This window comes from Astyanax mexicanus, chromosome 8, assembly GCF_023375975.1.
Source record: "Astyanax mexicanus isolate ESR-SI-001 chromosome 8, AstMex3_surface, whole genome shotgun sequence".
Taxonomy (NCBI): domain Eukaryota; kingdom Metazoa; phylum Chordata; class Actinopteri; order Characiformes; family Acestrorhamphidae; genus Astyanax; species Astyanax mexicanus.
The window spans coordinates 36,064,497-36,090,663 of NC_064415.1; the positions used below are offsets into that span (position 1 = coordinate 36,064,497).

At 36.5% G+C, this 26,167-nt stretch overlaps 1 protein-coding gene across 16 annotated transcripts in view; it reads right to left on the reverse strand.

The window, feature by feature from the left end:
* camk2d1 (calcium/calmodulin-dependent protein kinase (CaM kinase) II delta 1) overlaps window positions 1-26,167 on the reverse strand; it is a 124,561-nt gene that overhangs the window by 27,346 nt on the left and 71,048 nt on the right. For 10 of the 16 annotated variants that reach the window (XM_049482050.1, XM_049482046.1, XM_049482049.1 and 7 more), the window contains exons 5-11: window positions 22,815-22,880; window positions 21,903-21,975; window positions 12,548-12,650; window positions 8,767-8,850; window positions 6,057-6,151; window positions 2,686-2,808; window positions 672-755 (exon numbers count right to left, since the gene is read on the reverse strand). In XM_049482050.1, the coding sequence (XP_049338007.1) occupies window positions 672-755; window positions 2,686-2,808; window positions 6,057-6,151; window positions 8,767-8,850; window positions 12,548-12,650; window positions 21,903-21,975; window positions 22,815-22,880 (628 nt within the window). Of the gene's footprint in view, window positions 1-671; window positions 756-2,685; window positions 2,809-6,056; window positions 6,152-8,766; window positions 8,851-12,547; window positions 12,651-18,994; window positions 19,068-21,902; window positions 21,976-22,814; window positions 22,881-26,167 lie in introns of all 16 variants that reach the window. The other 6 variants (XM_049482047.1, XM_007231054.4, XM_049482053.1 and 3 more) reach the window with 1 other exon arrangement.

Sequence of the window (26,167 nt, forward strand, 5' to 3'; positions counted from 1 at the left end):
ATAACCTGGTTTAATTCATAACTGTGTGGAACATTGAGCTAAGACAATAATTAGGCGCATGCAGGTTAGAGTCCACTTGCTTTCTGATGATTCCATGCTTTTCTGATGCCCCTTAACTTTTTAGAATGTAAATAAGTTATTTTATTGAAAAAAAAAAAAGAGTTTTATAACACCTATACCTGTAGCCTGTATATGGGACAAGGGGTTAACTTGTAGTACTAGCAGTACTAACCTCAATAGAACAACTTCCAGACTATAATTAAGTAAAAAATTCAAGATACCATGGTAAAAATGTATATACAAGCTTTCTGCATGACAGTGTTGATATACTTATAGCTGCTGGATGTAGTATAAAGTTACACAACTGTTCTGTACATTACGTTAAGTGTTTTTTTTTTTTAGTTTTTGGAGCTGCTACTTTTGTATTTCTACTTTAGTCTTCTTTTTAAGTAATGGGCTTTTACTTTATTAGTTCACTGAAGTAACAACAGCTTAGCTAGAAAGCTGACATTTCCACACAACTGTTTGGTGGTATAGGAATCATTCAACTCTAATGAATGTCTCAATTTGGACAGAAAACATAAAGCTTCCTAAAGCTCTGGCCCACAATTTGCCATGTGTGTATGATGTGTTTGTTTGTATGGTGTGCTTGTGTGTGGTGATGTGTTCACCTTCAGTTTTCTCCTGGCATTGAACTTCTTCAGGCATTCCACAGTCTCCTGTCTGTGCATCATGGACGCCACTGTGGAGCGTTGCTATAGAAACAGAGAAATTAGTTAAAAGCATGAGAATTTATATATAGTCGGTACAGTGTCTGATATGGTTATATATAATCCATGTAGGCGAGCTCCTGCAGTAAAACGTGTAGGTGTATGTACAGGCATAACTAAAAATGAAACCAAATGTCACACTGTGCTGCTTCAAAGACTCAGAAAATCCACAAAGCCAAACAGCAAGGGGAATAATGTGACATGAAAATAAGCAGAAGAAGAAGATTTACAGAGGAAGTAATTATGGGTAATAAAAAGCCTGAGGGCCTGAGTTTTAAAGACTGAAATAGAGTCGTCTGTTAATGAGTTTTTATATGAGATAGCTTGACATCTGGTATATTGCTGCAATGTGGTAAATCTAAATTAGTTGCCCAAAAATAGCAAAAAACACTTTAAATGTTTTCAGTGTATAAGTGACGTACACAATAATTTACACTGAACAATGACTAATCTATAGTTTATTCTAAGACATTAATTTTTAGCAGTGGGTGTAGCAGGCCCACACTACACCCCTTTTTTCCCTGGTCCCAAACTGTGTTGAGTTCCAGAGCAATACAATGCTGTATGGCTAGCTGGTAGACACTAAACTGCAGGTTTAAGTTTATTTAAAAAAATACAAATTCAAAAGTTCTTTTCTGAAGAAAAAACAAACAAAAAATAATAATAAAGCTTGGTATATATTTACTTTCTTTTTACAAGCTGGTTGTGTTCCAGCTGCACAGGACTAGGACAGTAATATTAGTTGTTAGCTGAGGTAAGTAGCTATTTGGGTAGCTAGCTTAAATAGCTAGCTTAATTAATCGTGCCATTTGTTTGTTCACCAAAAGCCTGGCTGCCTTTCTTTGTGTATTTTTCCCTCACATGTGACTTGAGTAGCACTGATGAGGTAAATATATGACTTAAGTTTCACTGCAGAGGTAACTAAATTTTGTGACTAGAATAGCATTGCTGAAATAAGTTCATGGTTAGAATAACAAAGGTACATGTATGATATTTTGTTAGTTTGTCTGCGGGAATTTTTAAAGAGTTTAAGAACAAAATACATTTACACTATTTAAAGGACCATTAATGAATATATGTTCTGTAGTAACTCATAATATGGATAGTATGTATCATCAGATATTTAGAAAACATGCTGAGTTTAAGCACTGGCAGCTGGTGTCAGTATTTTTCTGCTGAACAGGTTATCACTGAGCTTCAGTAAGGTTGCTGGGTAATTTACCATGGCCACTAGTGTAATTGAGATATGGTTTTGGACACTGAAATGTATATATGTATACACTGATCAGCTACAGAGTAAGACTCATTGTTGTTTGCCACTGTGTGTCAATCTGGCAACCTGTGTAAGCTTGGCGTCTGGTGAATGGTCAGTTTGGCAGAAATGTCTATTAAGTGTTTGGAAATTAAAAAACTGTAGGAATTTCACACACTCTCTTACAGTTATTACTGATTGTTCCTTTAATTTATTCTGTGGTGAATTTTTAATTTGAAAAATTAACCAAAAACTACAAAAAAGACATGTTTTTTGTACAGTTTTGGACAAAAAAATATAGATATTTTTATGCATCCCTAGCAAAAAATCTCAAGTAAATCTCATCACTGCATGATTCTGTGATAAGCAGATGATTTTATCAGTGCTTCCAATACTTTGGTCAAGTACGTGTTTCAAATAAATGAATTAATTCAATAAATCAAATTAAATTTTCATTAAAAAGGGATCTCTCAAGGGCTGCCGTCTAAGCTTTCACATTATTACCAGGAGACGGCATAAATAGCCCAGTTAAATTGGATGTAATAATGTGGAATAAAATATGAAACGGGAAGTAAAATAAATGACTGTTCTAGTTTTTGGGATTGTCTGTTCTGACCTGTATATGTACAGTATGAGACAGTACGAGATGTATAAGATTCTTACGCAGATCCAAGGGTGTTTGAGGGCCTCTGCGGCAGTGATGCGTTTGGCAGGGTTGATGGTCAACATCTTGTTGATCAGATCTTTGGCCTCTGGGGTCACGGTGTCCCACTCAGGAGAAGGAAACTGTAGGTAAAATTCACACAGATTCAGACACAGCATGTCACTTTTGCACAACACAGAATTAAGCCCTATCCGGACGGGATTAGTGTCTCGTTTCATCTCATCTGTGAAAAATGTTTCACACTTCTACTCCGTGATAAAACTCTTGCATCTGGACTGCAGTTGTAAAAACAGGAGGACCAGTGAGTTTTTTGGCTTTCTCAGTCACAACATCACGTTCAGTAGCTCCTCCATTTCCACTCTCTGTTTTGTTTACGTGGATCTCCGTGGAAAAGAGCACCCAGAGTGTACTTACGGTGTATGGCAGTGAACAAATAGCTATTTTATTAAATCGAGGTGAGGAAACTCAGAGATGTGACTCCGGACGGGACTAAAAATACTGGAGGACCACAGAGTTCAGCAAAAAACAGTAAATAATTCAGCCAGTAATCTTCTCAGAGGACATCTGAGAAAAACATGTACATGGTTGTTCTGATGGGAATAAAATTACGGATAAAACCCCCATAAAAGAGAAAATTACCTCAGGACCCCCTGAGAAACAAATTTTGTCCAGATAGGGATTTAAAGACATACTTTGTGCAGCTGCCATGTACTGATGCTTGTAAAAGAAACTACCGGTACACCAAGCGCTGTTTGCTGCTGACACTGGCCCCATTACTTGGCTAGTCAACAAAAGCAGTTAGAAATCAATCAGACTTGTTCAGAATTGCCATTTTTCTCACTAAAGTCATTCTTTCTGTAAAACACACAGACATCACCTGCTTACGTGAGCAAAAGGTTAGGCTAAACACAGTATATGTCCATGTGATGAGTAGATACTCCACAGATTCCTCCTACACAGTTTGAATATAGCTCAAACTCACTTAAGCCTGTGAGACCTGGAATTACTCATTCTCCAGTTAAAAGCTTAGTGAGCAAGTGATACACAAGGTTAGAGTGATTGTATGTATGTGTGATATAATCAACACAATCCAGAATCAGCAAATTCTCTGGGCCAAAGTTTGTTTCAAACTACATGAGGCTAAATGAAAAACTGTTCTGTGCTTAGACAGTAGTGTTTCTGAATGGTTTCTTTTTTGAGTGATACAGCTTTAACTTGCATTTGTGTGTTGTACAGAGGACTGTGTTCACAGCCATCAGTTTCTGGAAGTGTTCCTGAGCTTATCCTGTAGGGAATCATGTATGTACAGTGGGGAAGAAAGTATTTGATACGCTGCCAATTTTGCAATTTTAAAGGCTCTCACAGACCTGTTAGGTTTTTTTTTTTTTTTTTTTTTAGAAAGATCCTATTCTACACTATTTTTTTACCTTTATTTTTTCGCACTACAAGGCGCACTAGAATATAAGGTGCATTTTAAGCAACACTAGTAAGGCACAGGGGTGTGGCCATGTGTACCTTCTAATTCCGCAGCTAAGCCAAGTAAACAAAACTGTAACTCTTAAAAAAAAAAATATTTCAAATTCAAACAAGTGCTGGATGTTAATCTATAGAGATTTCTCTCCTGAAAACTCGCTCCTGTTTATTTGTGTGCGTAAAGCAATTTCATTTATCTATAGGAAGCTTAAATTTTAAGATTTAAAGCGGTAAACACGCAGACTACAGTCCGAAATGCACACCTCTAAACGGTAAAAGAGCTAGCGCTTAGTGGGTAATGCTAATACTGCTCCAGCCTCGGTGCTGGAGAACTAAACTGAAACTCCTGTATAAGGCGCACTGACAATTTTTGGGAAAATTAAAGGATTTTTATTGAGCCTTATAGTGTAAAAAAAAGTATTTTACACAACATAGTGTTTAAGTCAATCTTGTACATGTATAAGGGTTGTTTCTAGTAAGCTGCTCACTATTTAACATTTGCACCCTATTCATGTGTGTGCGCATAAATGCATCTCAGCCAATCCATTCTAAGAACAGGAGGCATCTTTACTGCTGTTACAAAAGCACTAATTTTTTAACTTCTCCAAATACTCCATAAATCTTTCATGTACCACACACACACACACACTCCAGTTGCAATGTGATCTGTGTGAGTTATTAAGAGTTTAACAGAACTGAGGCTTTTCTCCTGGCATAATGATTTCTATTTATGCTAAATGATTACTCTGCATAAAGTTACAGTTAATGAAGTGTGGAAAGTACAGGCAAAACTTTCAGAGTGAAGATGGAAAGAGGAAGCTGGCAGAGGAACAGTAAGACTGAGGGTTTGGGAAACTCTTAGAGACACTTTAATCCAAGTTTAATCCAGGAGCTTTGAAACAAAGCCAAGCTGGGAGAAAGCTGCTGTGCTGCTCATGTCACATCTCTCTCTTTCTCTCGTTCTCTCTGAGACACTGTCTGAGAAGGCTGGTGCAAGCTCGGCTCAGGGTGGTCTTTAAAACTCAGTTTGCCATACATGTGAATTGTTGAGACAGCTTGTATTGAATGCATTCAGCTACTTTAAGTTACTCAGTTTGTCTCTCCACTGTAAAGAAGTATTCCCAATAAAATAGTAATCTCTGGAGCAGAGGAATATGTACTTAGTGGTAGCAGGCTTTGTTTAGAAGAGTTTGAAGTCCCCGGCATTGAGCTGTGGAGCAATGAACCTGTGTTGGATCCAACATACTGACCTCACTAAGGCTGCTCTAGTTGCTGAAAGAATAAAATCTTTACAGCAATGTTTCACAATCTTTTTTATATAATTTTATTTCATAATTATTTTTCCCTTTTTCTTACCAATATACAAGGCCAATTACCCAGCCCACTCATTAGGACTCCCCCTATCTCCCCCTATCTCTAGGGGAGTAAAGACAAGCACATGCCTCCTCCGATACATGTGAAGTCAGCCACCGCTATGATGCAGCATTGCCCAGTAGCCAGCGCATTTGGAGGAAAGCGCAGCGACTCGGTTCTGATACATCAGCTCACAGACGCCTTGTGCTGATCAACATCACCCTTTAGAGTGATGTGGGGAGAGAGAAAGGGAGAGAGCCATCCACCCACCCAGAGAGAGCAAGGCCAATTGTGCTCTCTCAGGGCTCCAGTAGCCGATGGCAAGCTACATGAACAGGATTCAAACCGGCAATCTCCTGATCATAGTAGCAGCGCTTAGCTCGCTGGACCACTTGGAGCCCCCATGTTTCAAAATCTTGTATAATATCTACACTGGACAGTGTAAACAATCTTTTAAACATAAGCAGGATTAACTCTTTTAACGCCTTTCATTTCAGAAGATATTAATGTGTGTGTGTGATAGGAAAGGAGGATGGGAGCTTACATCATATGCACCAGCCTTGATCTGCTGATAGAGCCTGTGTTGGTCTTCATCCCAGAATGGAGGGTAACCCACCAGTAAGATGTACAGAATCACACCTGTAGACAACATACATGATGAGTTACTATAAAATCATAATAAATCATATAAATAATCATTTATATTTTACATTTACGATATGTAGCTGACACTCTTATCCAGAGTGACTTACAAGGTTATTCCTATTACAGAGATGGGCCAATTTAGTGTTAGGAGCTTTACAACAAACGCAGTCACCCAGACAAGGAATTGAACAGGGAAATTGTGGTAGCTCACAAGCAGGTGGTGGTGTTATCCACTACGCCATAACCAACACCATAATCATACTATAAATCACATTGCAGTTACTTTTCAATATCTTGTTATTAAAAATATATATATATATATTTTTAGGAATTCTTCAGACATTAATAACATATACGATTTTTAGGATGCACCAAGACAAACCCTATAAAACGCTAGAAATAGATAAATTATTTAATGTAAATTATGTAATAAATTATGTATGTAAGAAAGAAAACAAAACCTGAGCTCAGCATCTCTAAAACGCCTCACCTACAGCCATAACAACATCAAATAAACTATGAACAAGTACAGAAAAGTCTCTGAAAAAGCAGAACATTCTAGTTTCTAGTATTCTAGCACCACTGTATTAATACATTTGTTCATCTGCTCATCCATCTGTCAGTCTGACAGCTGCAGTGTTATGGTAGATAACTATTAATAAGAGGAGAATTTCTCTTAATCGCATGAGTTATCAGAAGGTTCAAGGTTTCTCATTTTCTGCAAATAAATGCTCTAAATGACAATATTTTTATTTGGAATTTGGGAGAAATGTTGTCCGTAGTTTATAAAACAAAACAACAATGTTCATTTTACTCAAACATATACCTATAAATATAGCAAAATCAGAGAAACTGATTCAGAAACTGAAGTGGTCTCTAAATTTTTCCAGAGCTGTATAGCTAGGGCTGGGTATGCAACCTATGATTATTCAAAACTGACCTTTTTTATCCTCTGACTGTCATTTAGGCCCTATTTAAATGATCTAGATTTAGTCACAGAATATGTTTGTGATTAATACAATTATTTTTTTAAACAATGGGCTCCGATAATAAATCTAAGATTATTCTGATTATTTGATTATTCACATTTAAATTCCTATTATTAAAAGCTTAAGGAAGAAAACGTGTGATTAATCGTGATTCTTTCATATATAAACTTTATACCCACTTATTTAACAACACACAGGTCATGTCAGCCACTAACTAGTATGTTTACTCAGATCATCATTAATACTGTTGTTTTTATAGCAGAGGAGGTACTTTTATCACTGCTCCCATTATATTATCCTATTATAGTCTCCTCACAATCTCCATGGAGACGTTTCTTTGGTTTCATGATCCATCCCTTTTCTCTCACATGTGAAAGTGAATACAATAGGGTTGTGAGCTGAGGGAGCCTCTCCACTTTGGATCAAACACTCACATGAGTCAATTATTCTCACTGTGTACACAATGCAAACCCCAGGAACACAATCCTCTCTATAGGTAAAGCGTTCACAACCTTCCAGTTCATGGGTTTTCACAAACAGCACACACGTATATATTTAGTTCCCTACATAATCCCACCTGTCAACGTAACCTTTCTGTTATCTGGAAAACTAGACTGTAGAAATGTCACAAGCATCTATATTTTTGTTAAGGCTGTCCTACACCGCCATTGATTTTATTCATGATGCAAAAAAAAAAAAAAAAAAAAGATAGCGGGAATGCCTGTGTAGGGCTGTAAGCACTACCTCACTGTATTGTATTTCACTCCCATTATTTACTCCATTCAGCAGAACATAATAAGCAGTGGATCAATAGGGAGTGAAGAAAAAAATATATGTTGCTAGAACACATACAAATGTATACAAAGAACACAATAAAGTCCTAATCAGTTACATGTGATGGGTTTGTACCCAGAGGGAACAAAAAATGAACAAATGTGCATTGTGGAAACATACGATTTTCTGTCCTGTTTATAAAATGTTATGCAGTTGTTATGCAATAATTGAACACCAGAGGTCGCAATCCTGGTAGTGCAGGTCAAAGAACCAGTGGGTGTAAGCAAAGGGTAAAGGATATGTCAGTCATTTTAACAGTGTATTTTTCATTGTATAAACAATAAAGAAATAAAAAGAAAAAAAGTCCTTAATTTTTTTGTCAATCAAAGTTTGTTCTAAATACTGAGAACAAAAATGGAATGGTGAATCCAGAATCGTGAGCAGAGTGCATCATTACACTAATAAATGGTTACTAATTTAGATTGATATGGGCAATATTTATTGAGCTATACATACAGATATAGCATCTGATAGTGTGTAATAGTTGTAGAGGTTCCTAATGGTGTTCTATGATAATCCATCCCTAGCAACTTTAATGCAATATCCTCAGTTCCTGCAGATTTTGCTGAGTGGCTTTCAAACTGGGACAAGTTGGTTAATAATCAGCTAGTAACCCTGACTTTGGTTCATAAGAATACCTTGTGACAATTTTTCAAAATGCAATGTTTACTGAACCAACTGACAACAAAACAAATCATATACTTTAGAAATTAGTGCATTAAAGCTCATTAAAACAATAGGTAACTGTGCTTATTGAGTTAAAGCTTGTTGAAGAAGAATACATACCGCAGGCCCACATATCAACCGGCTTCCCATAGGGTTCCTTCCTCAACACCTCCGGAGACAAATAACCAGGAGTTCCAGCAAAACCTGTAACACCAACCAAAGATATAAATATCAATAAAAATGATTCAGTTTTTTATACGTTTATACGTTTGTCTGAGTAAAGAGCTTCTGTTTATTTACTAAGCTTAGATTTCCAATATTTTGTCTAAGGGTGAGTTTCTCCAGTACTAAGGCTGGGTGCAGCAGCATTAGCATGGAGCTAAATTAGTGCCAAAACTACGCAAATAAAGAAAACGTATTCTGTACATATTATACCCCTTGCAAACAAACACTACACTTTTAACAAATACAAAACACGACTATCTAACACACACGGTGTGTTTTACAAACACAAAACCTGATGGTTGTAAATATGTAACCTTCAAATAAATACGTCACTGTTTTATAATACATTGCTCTTAACAAACAAATATAACACGTTTTACAAATGCAAAAAGCAATAAATACAACAAATAAAACATGATTTGTAAATCACGTGGCTTTTGGCACGCAAACTTGTGTTGAGATTTTCCAAAAAATACACCTCACCTCGTACAAATGCATTGCCCCATAACAGCAGGTGGCGCTGTGGGACACTTTACAAGATGTGGCTGTTCAGCAAAGCAAGCTCTCCTGTCCGGCGCTCCCCAGTGCATTAATTTACACTGATTAAGGTGTTTAATACATCTATATTAATCACAACTCCAACTACCATTTTATACCCGATTTCCAAACAGTTTGGTTTGTTACAAACAGCAGAGATGTAGTAATGAGACAGGATGCTGTTACACATTACAAATACCTGCTTTCATGCTGAAATACTTTATATTATGCTTGAATTTGCGACTCTGCTAAAAGTGTGCCAAAAAAATAAAACATGATTTACAAATGCGCTGTGCGTGTTCCTGAATCATGACACAGTAATGTTTGAAAATCATGTTTTATTTGTTTTATGTATTTGTTTTGCATTTGTACAACCTGTTATATTTGTTTTTTAAAAGCAATGTATTAGAAAACAGTGGCATATTTATTTGAAGGTTACATATATATTTACAACCATCAGGTTTTGTGTTTGTAAAAAACACTGTGTGTGTTAGATAGTCGTGTTTTGTATTTGTTAAAAGTGTAGTGATTGTTTGCAAGGGGTATAATATGTACAAAAACACGTTTCCTTTATTTGCGTAGTTTTGGCACTAATTTAGTTCTATACATTAGCACTAGCCGCTAACCACAGCAATAGTGGGACGTATATGCCCAAGATAGCCCTTAACTGAGTAACCCTAAGTGTTCCGGTAACCCAGGGTGCTATCAGCTAGTATTTCTTTCCCCTTAGCTTGTTTTAACACGGCAAACACGCAGACTACAGTCCAATATACTCACCTCTGAACAGCAAAAGAGCTAGCACTGCGGTCATTGGCTAATGCTAATCTTGCTGCACCCAGCCTTAGTGCTTATAATGCTGTACTTCGGTGGAGTGGCTTTACTGCTCCTTAATACCTGACTGGTAGAACTCATTTGTAAGGCACACTGGATTATAAGGCTCACTGTCGATTTTTCTGAAAATTAAAGAATTTTAAGTGTGCCTTGTTGTTCGAAAAATAGGGTAGATTAAGAGATTGTAGATTACCCAATAAGTATTATGAAGTTTGCTACTACATATTTAGATCATTAATCAGTTACTCTGCATTTAAGATCAATATTGTTTGTAAGGTTTCTAATTACTTCTAAACGTCATGTCTTTAATTAAATAAGGTCTATTTTTGCTACAGAGTGAGAGATGCACCATTCTTTAACAATAGTAATTTTAAATTTTTTGGTTGCAACTCATCTCAAAAGTGATTTTTAAATGTTCATTCTTACAACTACATAAAACGCTACACCCATATAAAAATAACAATAATGAATATCAATGAATGGCTGTGTGATCTTGTTTTTCTTCTGTGTATTTTGTACTGAAAGCTGAGATGCCATCACTGCCCTTCACGTAATGTTGTTTGACAGCAGGCTTTACAGAATAATCATTCCCTCTGAGCCCAATTAGACAATCCAAAGAAACGTTACTGAAGGCATGGCAATGTTGATGTGTGATCATTTCATTTTCAGTGGAGGAATAAATGTGAGTGCTCATGCTGATCCATCTGAACTTCACTGAAGATTTTAAACTAAAACTAAACAGCAAAAACAAAAGAGAAGTCTAGTATATGATTTTTAGAGCTGAACCAATTACTCTAAAATAAATGCAAGGTTAAAAAAAACACCTTTTTGTTAGGTACTAATTAATTCTTTTTAATTCTTATTTTGTAAAGTCCTTCGTTTTAATCGTAATGATTATGCAATACACTCTCAGTAAATACACCACTACACTACCCAATACACCAATAAAGTAAAATTAACTGAGAGTATGCATTGATGCCACGTTCCCACCGGAATTTGTCTCCTTAAGCCCTATCTGGACGGGATTAGTTTCTCAGGGGGTTCTGGGGTCATTTTCTCTTTTATGGGGGGGTCCTCTGTGTATTTTACTCCCATCTGGAATGAACATGTGTGTGTTTTTCTCAGATGTCTTCTGAGAAAATTACAGGCTGAATTATCCACTGGTTTTCACTGAACTCCGTGGTCCTCTGGTAATTTTAGTCCTGTCTGGACTCACATCTTCGTCACCTCGTGTTTAATAAAATAGCTATTCGTCCACTACCACGCACCGTAATTACACTTTCCACGGAGATCCACATAAACACAACAGTACAGGTGTGGCACCGATGGAGGGACGCAGCTCACAGATGAGCTTCCATACGGACTCCCACACTTTGTCCTTTCGAATTGTTGCTGAAATTTGGCTTTGTCCCAAACCGATTATAAGAGTGTCTCTTCTCTGCTCCAGTGTCTTTTAGAATGCTTAGATGCCGCCATCGAGCTCCATGTGCAAACGTGATACCACGTGACAATGCGATGTCATGTGACCAAGAAAGCAAAAAAACTGGTCCTAATGTTTTTTTTTCCAATTGTAGTTTAATTGCAGAGTTTTATCACTGAGTAGAAGTGTGAAATGTTTTTCACAGACATCCCCCTGAGAAACTAATCCCGTCCAGATAGGGCTTAACACTGGACTGAGTGGCAAAACATTCTACAACATGGCAGCATTTCTTAGGAGAAATGCCCAAACCAAAAATAAAAGATGCAATTAAATAAAAGTTTTCTGACATCGTTTTAAATACCTGATCCTAATGCCAGGGAAATACACAAAAGAAGCCTGAAAGCTATATGTACCAGTGCATTGATTTCCAGTCGTTTCTGTGAATTGCATTAAACCATTTTCTTCTCATTTCTTTATCTTTTGCCAATCTGTAAAATGATAGCTGCGATATTTCTCAGAATCTGTTAAAACAGTCGATCACACTACTCTTTCCCGTTTTGTGCCTTCAAAGCATTCACACTGACATACTACTGCTGCCTGAGAAGCACAAGGGGGAGGGGGAGCGGGCATAAACACGAGGTAACCACATGGCCTGGGGATGGGGCTGGTGACATCACGGGTCCTACTTTTTGTAAAATCGTGATATATATCGTAGACGAAAAAAAAAAATTATGTCAATTTTTTTCAATGTTGTGAAGCCTTAGTCAATAGTATACACCCCATTACATTTAGAGCTTTATACTGTAACACAGATTACTCACCTTTAAAAGAAATACAATACTGCCGTCTTAAAGAACATAGCAAACAAACAATCGAACAGATACGTACCGAACCATGCCTGCTGGTCTCCCTGCACCTCAATGGCCAAGCCGAAGTCAGCAAGTTTAACAGCAGCTCCTTTTAGTTTGCTGGCTAAAAGCAGATTCTCTGGCTTTGAAGACAGAACATTAATTCAATGTAAGATGCAGTCTAAGCCCAGTAAGTCATGTGTTACCTTTATATAGTCATATTCAAAAGATTGAACCCCCCAGGATCAATGGCAAAGGCATCTTTTTTGATTTTCTAAGATGAAAATGAGTAAACAAACCCTCTACAAAAAACAAAACTTTAAATATTAGTTTAAATTGATTTTAGACAGTCCTATTTATTTTCTTACTGTAACAAATTAAAATATAAAAAAAAAAACAAATTGTATGCATCACATGCAATAAGCTACATTACGTAAACTATTAAACAGTAAAATGATTTGGACTGTGCAGAAGCTTGTTCTCTGTAGAGGAGGATAACTTGAGTGCACTTAGAAAATCAACACCACATGCAATTTGACCAGGGGTACATGGTTTTTGCATAAGACTGTACACACAAATTATGTAGATTTGTCTTATTACACAAGACCGGGGTCAAAAATGAAAAGTGTGTCTTTAACTCTACCTACGCTTTACTGCCGCAAAAAGGCAAACGACTGTAATGGGGGTCATTTCCATTATACTCAATCTACTAATGTTCCGCATGCTCAGCAGTACAAAAGGAAACGATACAATAGTGTTTTGCACAGATAATACATTCTTTCAGACATCTTCACAGCTCCATTTGTGACCCAGGCCATGCGTAACAGTCAGTTTTGTCTTCAGGGTTATGCACAGTTATTACAAACAGAGCTGAACAAGTATGAACAGTATTATCAGCAATGTTCAAATTTCAGTCATTTTCAATGAAGCTTCTTATAAACAGATCAGGTGACAAAGGACAGGCGCAGCAGGTAACTGAAGCTGTTAATGGAAACTACTGCTTAATTTTTGTTTTAACATATAGAAATATATTAGACAAGTAAGATTCTTGATCATTATATACAGTACTGTGCAAAATAATGTCAAACCTCACCAGTCAATGTATGTACAAATTCATTATAACCACCAATAGCAAAAAAACAAATTGCATGCTGATGGCAAGGAGCATGACCAGGATTTGAACCAGAGATCTCCTGATAGTGGCAGCACCTTAGTTCACTGGACCACTCAGAGGCCATAAATACAATTTTGAAGGTGCTGGAAATCTCCAGTTATATGGGTTTTAAAATAGTCAGGAGTATTAAAAGTCCAATAAATATCATGTTTAACATTTTGAAGTTTGACTTAATAATCTGTAATAATAATAATAATAATAATAATAATAATAATAATAATAATAATAATAATCTGACCAATATCCTTTTAGTAAAACTACAGCTAAAATTACATCTTCTATTGAAAGGAAAATACAGTCTACACCCAGGCTTAATCCCTTTTCAGGAAAGCAATGTTTACAGAGAAATCTAGTGCAGCTGTACAGATTGTTACCGTATTTTTCAAACTATATGGTCCACTAGATTATAAGGGGCATTAAGCGACACTAGTAAGAATGCACACTTAAAGAGAACAGGGGTGTCGCCATGTTTCTCTTCTAATTCAGCAGGTCTCGCTGCTGGGGGCCCCTAAGTAAACAAAACTAATTCTTAAAAAAAAAAAAAAAAAAACACTTGAGAGTTGATGAGAGCTGGATGTTAATCTACACAGATTTCTCACAAGGAAACTTATTTAGGTAAGTAAAGTGCTTCTGTTTATTTACAGTAAGCTTACAATTCCAGTATTTTGTCCAAGGGTGAGTGCTAGCTAGTCCTGGTTAGCAGTGCTAGCCAGCCCCAGTTTTAGCATGGTAAATGTGTAGACTACAGTCTGGTATACTCAGCTCTAAACGACAAAAAAGCTAGTGCTACGGTTAGCGGCTAATGCTAATGCTGCTGCACTGGAGAAACTTCACTGGAATTCCTTTATAACACTGTACATCAGCGGAGTGGCTTTACTGCTCCTTACAACCTGACCAATTTATACATATTTTAAGTGTGCCTTACAGTCCGAAAAATATGTTATTTATATTTATTTTATTTTATACCAACAGTCACATACTGCTCAGATAGTAGCTTATAAATATGCCATAATAAATGCGAAGATTTTTGCACAGTACCGAATTGTAAAAATTATTAGGAAAAAGCTAAAAAGAATTATAAAAATGCAAAAAGTGCATATTTATGTGAATTGTTGCTGTACCTCAAAACCTTGAATCTGCATTTTTGAACATTTTCACTTTTTGATCAAATGTGAATCTGACAGTTGTTCTGTAATCTACATTAAAATGTTTAAAATGATTCAAAATATTGCATTTAAGTTTATTTAGTTAAAAGTTGCCATCCTGAGGATTCCCGTAATGCTTCCACAAATTATATATTTGAATGTATTTTGTAGTACTTTGACTGAGAATGTAGAGAACAGCTGCTATTTCAAAAACTGTACAAGGTTTTGATCTGACAACAACAATATGTCACATGAAGAGAGTTGGACAACAACTCATGCATAACCCATTAAGACCAGCAAAACGGACATATTTGAAAGGCCTTGAACAGACCAGCAGTGGATTATAATACAGCACAAGAGATGGAATTCTTGTGAACAAAAACAAATATGAAAAGGCACGGTGCAGTGAATCAGATCGTATTTAAACACAGATTAGTTAGTTAATCAGTTTCATAAGATGACGCTAATTGAGCCTGATAACACATTCATTACAAAATTCATTAATTCAAGAAGCATTCTTCATATTCAGATTCAGTACCTACACCACACAGGTCTATAAATATGACCCATGGGATGATGAATCAGAGATTACAACACTGACACTCATGTACAGTATATGTCAGTGTTTGGCTAGAGAATGTGATGAATGCTTATGATTGTGTTATCCAGCTCATCCAGCTCTCATATGTTCAAACATATTGTATTCAGTATGCTGCACAGCATCAACAGCGAAGAAATGATATCATAAAATTACTGACAGTGGGTCAGTTCATTACAGTACAATGCGTTGGGCCATCATAAGTGTTTGCTGCAGATTAAATAAATGCTCTGTGTTACTAATAAGGTGCTAACAGGCTACGGAGGAGAGCAATCAATTAAGTGGGGCATCATTCTGTAAAGCTGGTCATCACTATGCCCATGTGTCACATTAAGAGGTCTGTCTCTGATAAAATTAATAATCTAATTATTGATGACCACACTGCAAAAAAAATCTATTGGCAAAACCTAGGGTGAGCAATTTTTTTCTTAAGATTCCTTAAAATAAGCTCAAAATGAGTAAATGAAGACTTAAATCAAGCTAAAGTAACAGAGCTTTTGGGTTAAATTTGGACATGTAAATCAGAATAACTCAACTGGTGACTTTTTGTGCCAATTGTTTTTAAAATATGTTGAAAAATCTAAGTGAGACTGATTAAGATCATTATTCCTAAAATAAGCAAAATAATCTTACGCTTATAATGCTTAGACAAAAAAAAACTGCCTTGAAATAAAAATTTCATTTGCTAAGATTTTGTTTTACGCCGTCTCCCTCTCTCCGAGCTATTACTTGTTTTCAACTGTCCTCCCCTGTATAAATAAACCTTAGTTTGCTATGCTCAGTGCTAAATATTGAATCTAGTTTTCCTAACTCTTCTATGATACATTCTTTTGTATTTGCCTTTTTTTGTTATCAACCCTTTTCGTATCACCATTTTTGCTTACATTTGCTGCCATTTTGTTACTGACCGAGCCCATCCCTCACAACTTTTGTAAGCCTAGTCCCTTTAGCTTTGATTGTTATCTGCGAGGGTCTGTCCTTAGTCTGGTCTGTGAGATTGGATTACACAGTATTTTGAATGGATATTGTATTTCTATTAAAAGGAAAACACAGTCTACATCCAGGCATAATCCTAGATCAAGAAACCGACCCATAGAGTTTCAGAGAAATAATAATGTGCATAACATGCACTGCAGTTTTGTTTGATTGTGTGGTTGTATTTTATACCCTTTTAGATTGAAAATTAAATCCACTGACAGGTGATAACGGCATAACTTAGGTAGCCTAATGTTCGTGTAAAACCTGTAATATTGCTTTACAGCCCACGTCTCTTCTTTCAATTCCACTTGCCAACAAAGGCATGTGTACAGTGTTACTGTGAAGAGGATATCGGTGAATTAGTGGGAGCCCAAGAGCAATTTCTGATTTAACAGAGTGATATTTGGTAGTTTACAACTAGACACTAAAAAGCAAGAAGTCAATTTTTTCCCCTCACACTGATCATTTGACAAATGCACTTTTTCTTTCAATTAGCAAACTATTTATCCACCTCTAGTTATCTCTCTATTGATATCTGTCTGAATTGTGATTATTATTCCATTTTCATTCAATACACCAGACCATGCATGAAAATACATAAAGCAAGACCCAACTAGAGAGAAAGAACTCCTAGAAGTTCCAACAGTGTGACTTCTGTAACTTTCTGCACATAGCAGTCAGTTAATAGCAGAATAATTCCCAGCAGGATATACATTATACATGCATCTTTCTCTAAAACAAGATACCTAGGCTACACAATATACTCTTCACTTAATGCTTTTGTCTCTAATGGTCTATTTTTTAGGTTCACCATGGTAACACAATAGCAACAGCCAATCACGGAGATGAATTGGGACTACAAGAGCAGGGGGAGGATTATTCCAGGACAGAAAACGAGCTCCTAGCTGCACCTGGCTCATTTGATTAGCAAATTAGAGCTTGCAACGCTGCGCCTTGGCACTGGCGTGGTGGGGGAGGGAAAAGGCTGTATCTTCAGCTAAGATAACATTGCGTTCACTCAGCAAGGATTTCCCCAGGCGTACGCTATCAATCAGATTGAATGAAAGCTTACTAGCTTTAATTACAAGACGATTTGAGACAAATGCTCAATGCTCCATGTATCATGTCTCTAGAGAATTCCAATACGGCCAGATGAATGCTAAAGCCTGAAGACAGGCCTCAGTAAACCGTTATCAGCACTCATTCTCTTAAAAAATAAAAATCGAATACACTCATTATCAAATAAATAATAATTGCACAATAATTGAGGACAGTGTCAGATTGCACTGCTATTCAGAAGAAAGACGTGTGAGAGTGTGTGGTCCCCATCAAATCTGTCTGTGGAGGCACCACAGTCATCCCAAAGATAACCTGGTCCTATGGTATGGAGTGCAATTTTGCATGATGTAAAATTACCTTTGGTCTTCATTACACTTTTGCATTGCGTTGGTCCAATTTTAGGAGTTGCTGCAAATATTGGCCCTACCTTTACTAAAGGCAATCTTATCCACGACAAAGCTCGTCCACATACTGCTGCCATCTCAAAAACTTGCCTTGAAGACAGATACAGATACTATACCATAGCCAGAGGCCTCACTAGACCTATCCCCATATAAAGATGTGCAGGATGCTATAAAACATGCTTTGAACACTGCACCCCATGCATGGAATGGATTTTTGCAGGACCCTATTAGGAACCTCTACAACTCTAGACTCCATTGTGTTTCACATATGTATGTTATACATTACTTCTGTATGTGTAGCTTAATAAAAAAGACCCAAAACAGTATAAATGTTTAATCATTTACTGTTCCTGGTATTTTTGATCTTTTTATGAATATCACTGCAATCAGATACTTCCTTTTGGGTGATGGTATATTTTTGATGATGAGTGTATATATTTAGAGATATACCACAGTTAGATCCGACTCTGCAATGTGATTGGCTGAGCCGGTAATGCACTGTAACCGAAGCTCTCCATGTATTGCTTCGCCACATACAGGTAACCTAGCAAAGATAAAGCGCTTACAAGCCAAACAGCACAGCTACAAACAGAGCAGCAATGGAACTATTTTATCTCGCGGAGTGTTTATAACCAAACAGATCATATTTTCTTGTCCTCTTTAACTTCAAATAAAAAATAAACAGGGATAATGTAACTGTTGCATAATCACTATAATACACTTAAGGTTTGTGTTATAATGTGTAATATCGGAACTGCAGTGTTAATCTGTGGCCGCAGCACAGCAGTATAATGCCAATATTACATGTTATAGCACAAACCTCAATTGTATTATTGCGTAGTTATACATATAAAAATAAAATATGCATTCTAGACATTATATCTCCTGGCTCCCATCATAAACACCATTGTAATTGATTTGAATTTTTGAATTGTGCTTTCCAGACAAGTGATGGATATCCTATTTAATCTCAATGTTTAATCTTAAAAATTAGTACTATAGAATGACCTTTGCTCTTCCAGAAGATTAAATTAGGTCTCTACAGGAACAACCTGTGAGGGGAAAGAGTAGAGGAAAGAGGAGGAAGGATCTGTGTGTGTCTGTTAGGACCCCCAGTGTCTATACTCACCTTTAGGTCACGATGGACCACTCCCATCTGGTGGCAGTGGAGAACGGCCTCAAGGATCTGCTGAATGCAATGACTGCATGCAAACACCAGGGGGTGTGGGTTAGTGACAAGCACACACTCACTATCTGCGTTTGCATTGAGACCAGAGGAGGTAGGGAAGCTTTGCCGCTGATACTGATAGCAGTAAGAGGGACTTATGTATTTATTATATACTTTTTATAGGGTTGTGATTGTGAACTATATGCATTTTGCCATTTAGCACACATGTAGCATATGATCAGTTACTTATAAATCAACTAGTTAAAAAAGTTAAAGTGGATGCCAGGAGAAAGAAGCTTTAGAGCGATTCTCATCATTTGGTGTAGTTTAAGCTCTAAAACATATGGTTAATATTATCAATTAGCAAAAAACATTTAGTGTAACTGGCTTTCAATATGTAACAGATTAACATGGTTTTACAATGCAATGCTGAAGATATTATCTTTAATTATTGTATTAATTAAAGGAGAGCTTAGACTTGGGGTGTAGTGGAAAATAACTAGTACAACCTTTTGCCGAATAGCTTACCTCCGTTCACCCCAGCATTCTGAAATACAGAGCTTTTAGCCAATGCTCCCAACAGGCACTTCACACCAGATGTCTCCTTTAATAAACATTTAGCTTGAGTTTGTTTTGACCAATATCAGCATTGTGCCCTCATTGACATTTTCCATTAGAGTGCACTATCAACAGCTTTTTACCCTTTTAATCAGATAATAATAATGGAATAATTATAGAAATAACCAACAGATTAATCTAGTATGAAATGATATATTGTTAGTTATAGCCCTAGAATGTTTTTTTTTTGCCATTTTGCCCAAACCATCAAAACCATCACATTCAACCTCATTACATTTTTCAATGTGATACAACTGAATGGTTTTAAAGGAGTTAAATGACAGTCACTTTTTGATGACAACCATTTAAAAAGAAACCTATTTCTGAAATTGGCCCCACAACACTACCGCATCAGCGTTTAATATACGGTAAGTGTGTTTTGTGTCAATGAATTGTGTATTCATTTTTTTTTATTAGATTAATACTTGTTTAATTGTAATAATCAACAGATGAATGATTATTGAAATAATCGTTAGTTGCAGCCCTAGTAAATGCCATTTTGACTTGAAACTTTCAAACAAGGCACATTCAACCCTATAACAGGGTTCCTGCACTATTTTAAGACCTCAATAAATATAATTGAAAACCCAAAAATGTAGTCATAATTTCTTTGGTAGAAAATAATTTATTGTATTAGAAATCAAAACTTAATGTTAACTTACTAATACTACTACTACCACCATTGCTACTTGTACTACTACTATATTACTACGACTTCTACTACTACTACTACTACTACTACTACTACTACTACTACTAATACTACTAAAAAATAATAATAATAATTTAAAAAAATAATAATATTAATAAAGTATCTTCTCTATTAATAATTAGCAGTGTCCATTTATCATTATGCAATTGATAAAACTTATTTTGACCTCCTAGTTAGCTAGCTCACCGCTAGCGTATGTATGTTAGCATGTTAGCTAGCTCGCAGCTAATGTTGGTTAGCTCTCCGTTAACCTTCATTCCGATAACGTTTGCAAACTCGCCAATAATGTAACTATGTTAGCTAGCTTGTCACTAATGTTAGCTAGCTCTCTGTTAACATAGCTAACTCACTGCTGAAATTAGTATGTTAGCTAGCTCGCTGCTAATGTTAGCTAGCTGTCTGCTAACCTTAGTTCTCGTCCCGGATTATACGTTTATGGTGGACCACTGTGCTTTTTGTGTCTGAAAATGTAATTCCTACAGCAAATTTACTGTAAATTTAAAACAATTTAAGCCCTTTATTACCTGGATTTTAGTTTGACATTTTACAACTTTTTAAGTTAAATTAACCAATCACTTTTTGATGAGCGTCATTCAAAAGGAACACATTTCTGATATTGACCCTTCAGCACTCCTCACTCACTTCAGCACCCCTCACTGGGGTCTATTGTAAGTGTGTAAGTTGGTGTGTTCACCTACCATTTATTTATTTTTACAAATCACAGGAATGCTGTCTGTAGTAACTGACACTGTATGCTACAGGGGTGGTAGATGTCAATAGTCAATAGGGTGTCTTGTTTTTTTTTTTTTTTTTTTTTAAGCTTACTGCAGCTACTGTTTGTGGTAATTATCTGTATGCTACAGATACAACGAATCAAAATTATGATCAAAACCACTGGGGTATTCCTTTGATATCATCTAGCTTTGATGAATGACAACCAATCATCAACAACATCCTCAGCATCTTCCCCATGCTGCCGCCACTGACCTCAAAGCAGAAGTGGTGTTTGCGCAAGGGGCGGTTGTGGGCTTGACTCAATAATGATATTGGCAGGGGTGGTTTATTATTAGCTCATGACTTTCTAGCAAAAAAAAAAAAAAAATTATATATAAATATGCATATATAAATATATATATAAATATATATATAAATATATATATATATATATATATATATATATATATATATATATATATATACATATATATAAATAGTATTTTAGGCCACCTAAAAACAACAACACCGCACTGAGTCAAACCTCACAGCGACTGGTTAGAGCATGTCTCTCCGACGCTACATGCGCAACGCCTCAGCTATCGGGCAGTGTGTTTCAGACCCCCGAATGCAAACGGCTCAATGCACGCGAGTGGGGCTTCAGGAGGTGAGTGAGGTAGAGGGGAAGAGAGTGAGAGAAAGAGAAAGAGAGAGAGGAAGAAGGAGAGAGACAGAGGAGAGTCTTGGGCATGGCGACTGCCTGTTAACTGTTCGTCTGGAGATTCGGCGCCAGCGTTTACGGAGGTTTTGGCCTGCCATACTAACCTTCAAGTCTCGATGGACAATGCCATTTAGATGACAATGATTTACACTCTCTAGAATCTGCTGTATGCAATGACTGTGGGGAGAGGGAGAGAAAGACATGGCGGGGGGAAGCAAAAGAAGAGAAGTACAATTCAGCAAGCACAATAAGAAACAAACGACAGAATGACCCACAAACAAACAGGAAAAAAACGAGTGAACACAGCAAAACTTCCTTCTGAAGTTAAATGCGGCGACTTGAATTGGTTGAACTGAGTGGAAAACACCCGCACTGCTTTTACACACAGTGCGCAGTGATTCAAATTCAGCTGAAACTGAATGAAGAGTCTACTTTTTATATAAATAGCGAGAGAAAACTTAGGTTGCACTACTGACGTTGCATACAATGAATACAAAACATTTAATGAACAGGTACAGTAGGTTTGCAACTGGTACGCATATGGATCGTCTCATGGACATGGAGATTTTCTATTCAAATCTAAAGGGGAACAAAAGGAGCATTTGGACCCGCACCTCACAGCTAAAGCATCACTAGAGCTCATCACAGGGAAATGTGAAAGGATATAAGTGTAAGTGCACCAGGAAACAAAAGGCACAAAAACAAGGCCACTAGCAACAGTCATTGCTTACATTTTATGACAACAAGCTTTATTATGTATATATAAAAATGCAAATCTTCATTCATCAAGTCTATCAATTTGCCTGTCCACTAGCATTTCTATTCATTCACATGAAAGAAATAAGGAGTAAACTTCTGCTAATTTCTTTTGATTGGCTGAATAAAGGGACTACTAATAACACATTTAACTCATTATGTGTGAAATCATTGCACTTAATTCATTATATGTCGTGGTAGGGGTAGTATACTGATGTAAACAGAAATGAGAGAAAGCACACTAAGGTAAGGACACTTACCTGGCGTCTGCTTCACTATAGTATTCTCTGGCAACAATATCTTCAAACAGTTCACCTCCTGTGACTCTGAAAACATTAGAATTAGAAAATAAATCCCACCATGAAATCCAAAAAAAGGCCAATTTCAAGGATATTTTTTGTATTAAATCCTACTGGTGAAACCATACAAATATTTCAACTTGAATATAGTTCTTAAACCTAAGCTCAGGATTTGATTTTCCATATTTGAGGTGTTAAAATGTATAGATTATACCGTTTGTACAACGCCTGACATTTTTAATTGATAGCCATGTAACCCATGTATTTTAACCAGTGTAACACAAATAAATAAAAACATAAAAAAAGAAAAACAGAGTTGACAAAAATAAAACATCTAAAATGGGAGAAGCCAAGACTCCAGCCCACTAAAAGAGAACAATATGTAGTGTGGTTCATTCTTCTGAAGCTCCTATTTCCAGCTGACTTCAACTTGAAAGGCTCCAAATTAGGCTTTTAATGTCTAGGTTTTTTCATTTTTCATGAATGAGATCACTATGACACAAGATTAAAGCAGAGATCCAGAGATTGTTACCTGAATTATATATTAAGAATAAAAACATCATTCAAACTGTATTGTAGTCTACTGTTACTAATATGCTTGCTTATGGTTAATGTGTTTAAAATACAACAAAACAAACTAAACTTAAAATAAATAAAATTATTATAATAAAAATATTGCCTTGATAAAGAATGCAAATCGGTTCCGTGAATTTTTACACTCCAACTGAATATTTTAATAAAGGGCTTTAGTACTGCTTTAATTTTTTAATAAATATACTGCATAGACATATGTAATAATATGTAATATGACATATGTAATAATAAATGTATATATTGTACAAAGGCCTCTGTAAAATGACCTTTAAAAAGACCACTCTCACAAACTGTGTCCCTGCCCGTGTGCAGAAATGTGATTAACACTAAAAATATGTTCACAGTAAAAATAGCACTGAAGTCCAATTAGCTCAATTACATTCGGAAGTTGATCGACAATGCAATCGACAACCAGGCAGAGCTGAGAAACACGGGGTGAAGAACAGAGGAAGGCTGTCAGAGAAAAATGAATCTCTCAGTGGGGAATATTGATATGGACGTTCAGAAAAGGGCACAATTCTTGATGATGTTTGCGCTGTGAAGTGAGACGGCGGGCATTCTTGTCAATAAGAATGTCGATGGGATCTTTGATTTTGGCCTTTGGGTGCTATTAGATGGCTGTTAGGCTATTTAGCTCTATTAGTCTGCATTAGTGAAGTGCTCTATTGACTGAATGCTGTATTTAACACAATGACAGCAGTCAGGTGCGCAGAAAAGCCAATACATTTGTTGGTTTCAGAGATAAAAGATAAATGCGTCAACAGAAGCTAGGCTGCAGATAAATGCTGTTCAGCAAACAAAAAGGTGTAAAATATTGATAAATAATTAGCAATTATAGTGAGACATCACATTTCAATACATTGGTAAAAAATCAAAAACATTAGGTTCATACTATTTCAATGGGTTTCCTAACCAAAATGATACTAGTATTTAAAAGTGAATCCTAGAAATCAACTGGTCGTTGCTTTTGTGCCAGATGTCAATGTACAGGAAAATCAAGATGGAATGCACTTTAGTTTATGGCATTAACCTCATTTAAAACAGTCAAAAACCTCATTTAAAACATTTTTAAAAATTCCCCCCCCCCCCCCATTTTCTCCCAATTTAGCTAGCCCAATGGTCCCACCCATTTAGCTGCTACTTAGCTGTATATACTCAATCACAAGTGATACCACAACACAAGGAGGGTGAAGACTAGCACATGCCTCTTCCGATATACGTGAAGTTAGCCAACCCCTCTTTTCGAACTGCCAAATTGTCGAGTAGCATCACAGCGCGCTCGGAGGAAAGTGCAGCGACTCATCCTAGGAGTTATGGAGGGGAAAGAGCACCATCTACCCACCCAGAGAGAGCAAGGACATTTGTGCTCTTTCTCAGGGCTCTGGCAGCTGAAGGCAAGCTACATAACCAGGATTTGAAACAGTGATATCATAGTGGCAGCACTTTAGACCGCTGGATCACACAGCACTCCCCTGCTGTCTCCCTTGATGTTTCAAAGTATGTACTCTTAAAAGGGGTAACCAGTTAGTGTTACATCTTTACTCTGTTTCCCACAATAAGGCACATTACTTTTAAATATATAACAAATATTTAGGTGTGAGTTATAACCAATGAAAAAAGGGATAATGAGGATGTAAAGTGTCTTGTAACCTCGCAAATGTTGCATCAACAAAATGCATGTGCAATCAGAGCATGGTCTGATCAGTTCTCAAGATAAATCTGCAAAATTATAATTATCAGCAGATCAATGTAAATACACAGCTCCTCAATTTCTTCAACATCAAGCCACTATAAAGTTCAGTGTATCCGGATCCTATGGAAACTTGCAGAAGTTGCTCAGTGTTTTCTTAAATTCTGCTTCAGTCTGGATGTTTAATCTTTAGAGTTAGAACTACTTTAACAGAATGAATAATTTATTGTAATTCATTACAGAATGTAGTGGTACAGCGGTATTTAGAGACTTCTCCAGATATCCAAGGAGACCAGAAAAGCTCAGGAACTAAAACTACTTTTGACTGTTTTTAATTTCTCCTTCAGAAAGACCTAATTAATAATTAAAACATGTTTGGGCAATGCAGCAGTTTTGAATTTGCAGAGTTTGGTAGCTGCTTTTGAGTAAATGTCAGAACTATAGATGTCCTGATAACAATTTGTCATTTGATTTTGAGTGTCTGACAAAACCAAATCCTGATCTGATACTTTGGCAAATCAGTTAAAAGATTTTTTATCATAACTTTAATAAGTACTAATAGTCATTTACATTTAAATATATATATATATATTTTTAGAACCTTAAAAATTACACAACTAGCACAAGTCTAATGTCTACTAGTCTACTGTTTCTACGTGTCTACTCTCCTTTTCCAGCAAATCTTTAGTGTTTATCGTACGGACTAGATAAATCAGTGATTTGGATTTTTCCTTCCCGATTACGATCCTTTCAAAAATTAAGTGATCAGACCCGAGTTCTGATCACATGATCGGATCGGGGGATCCCTTTATAGCTGATCAATGAAAATCCAATGAAAAATACTTCATAATAAATACGTGCGATACGGTGGTAGTTTCTTGTGCTACATCATAAAGAAAAGGCACTGAGGACTCATTGAGAAACACACTGGTATCGAGGGAGAAGAATTCAGGTAAACAAATGCTGGAGCGCCATTTAACCACCCACCCACACACCCACGCACACATACACGCCAATTAGTGTGCATTCA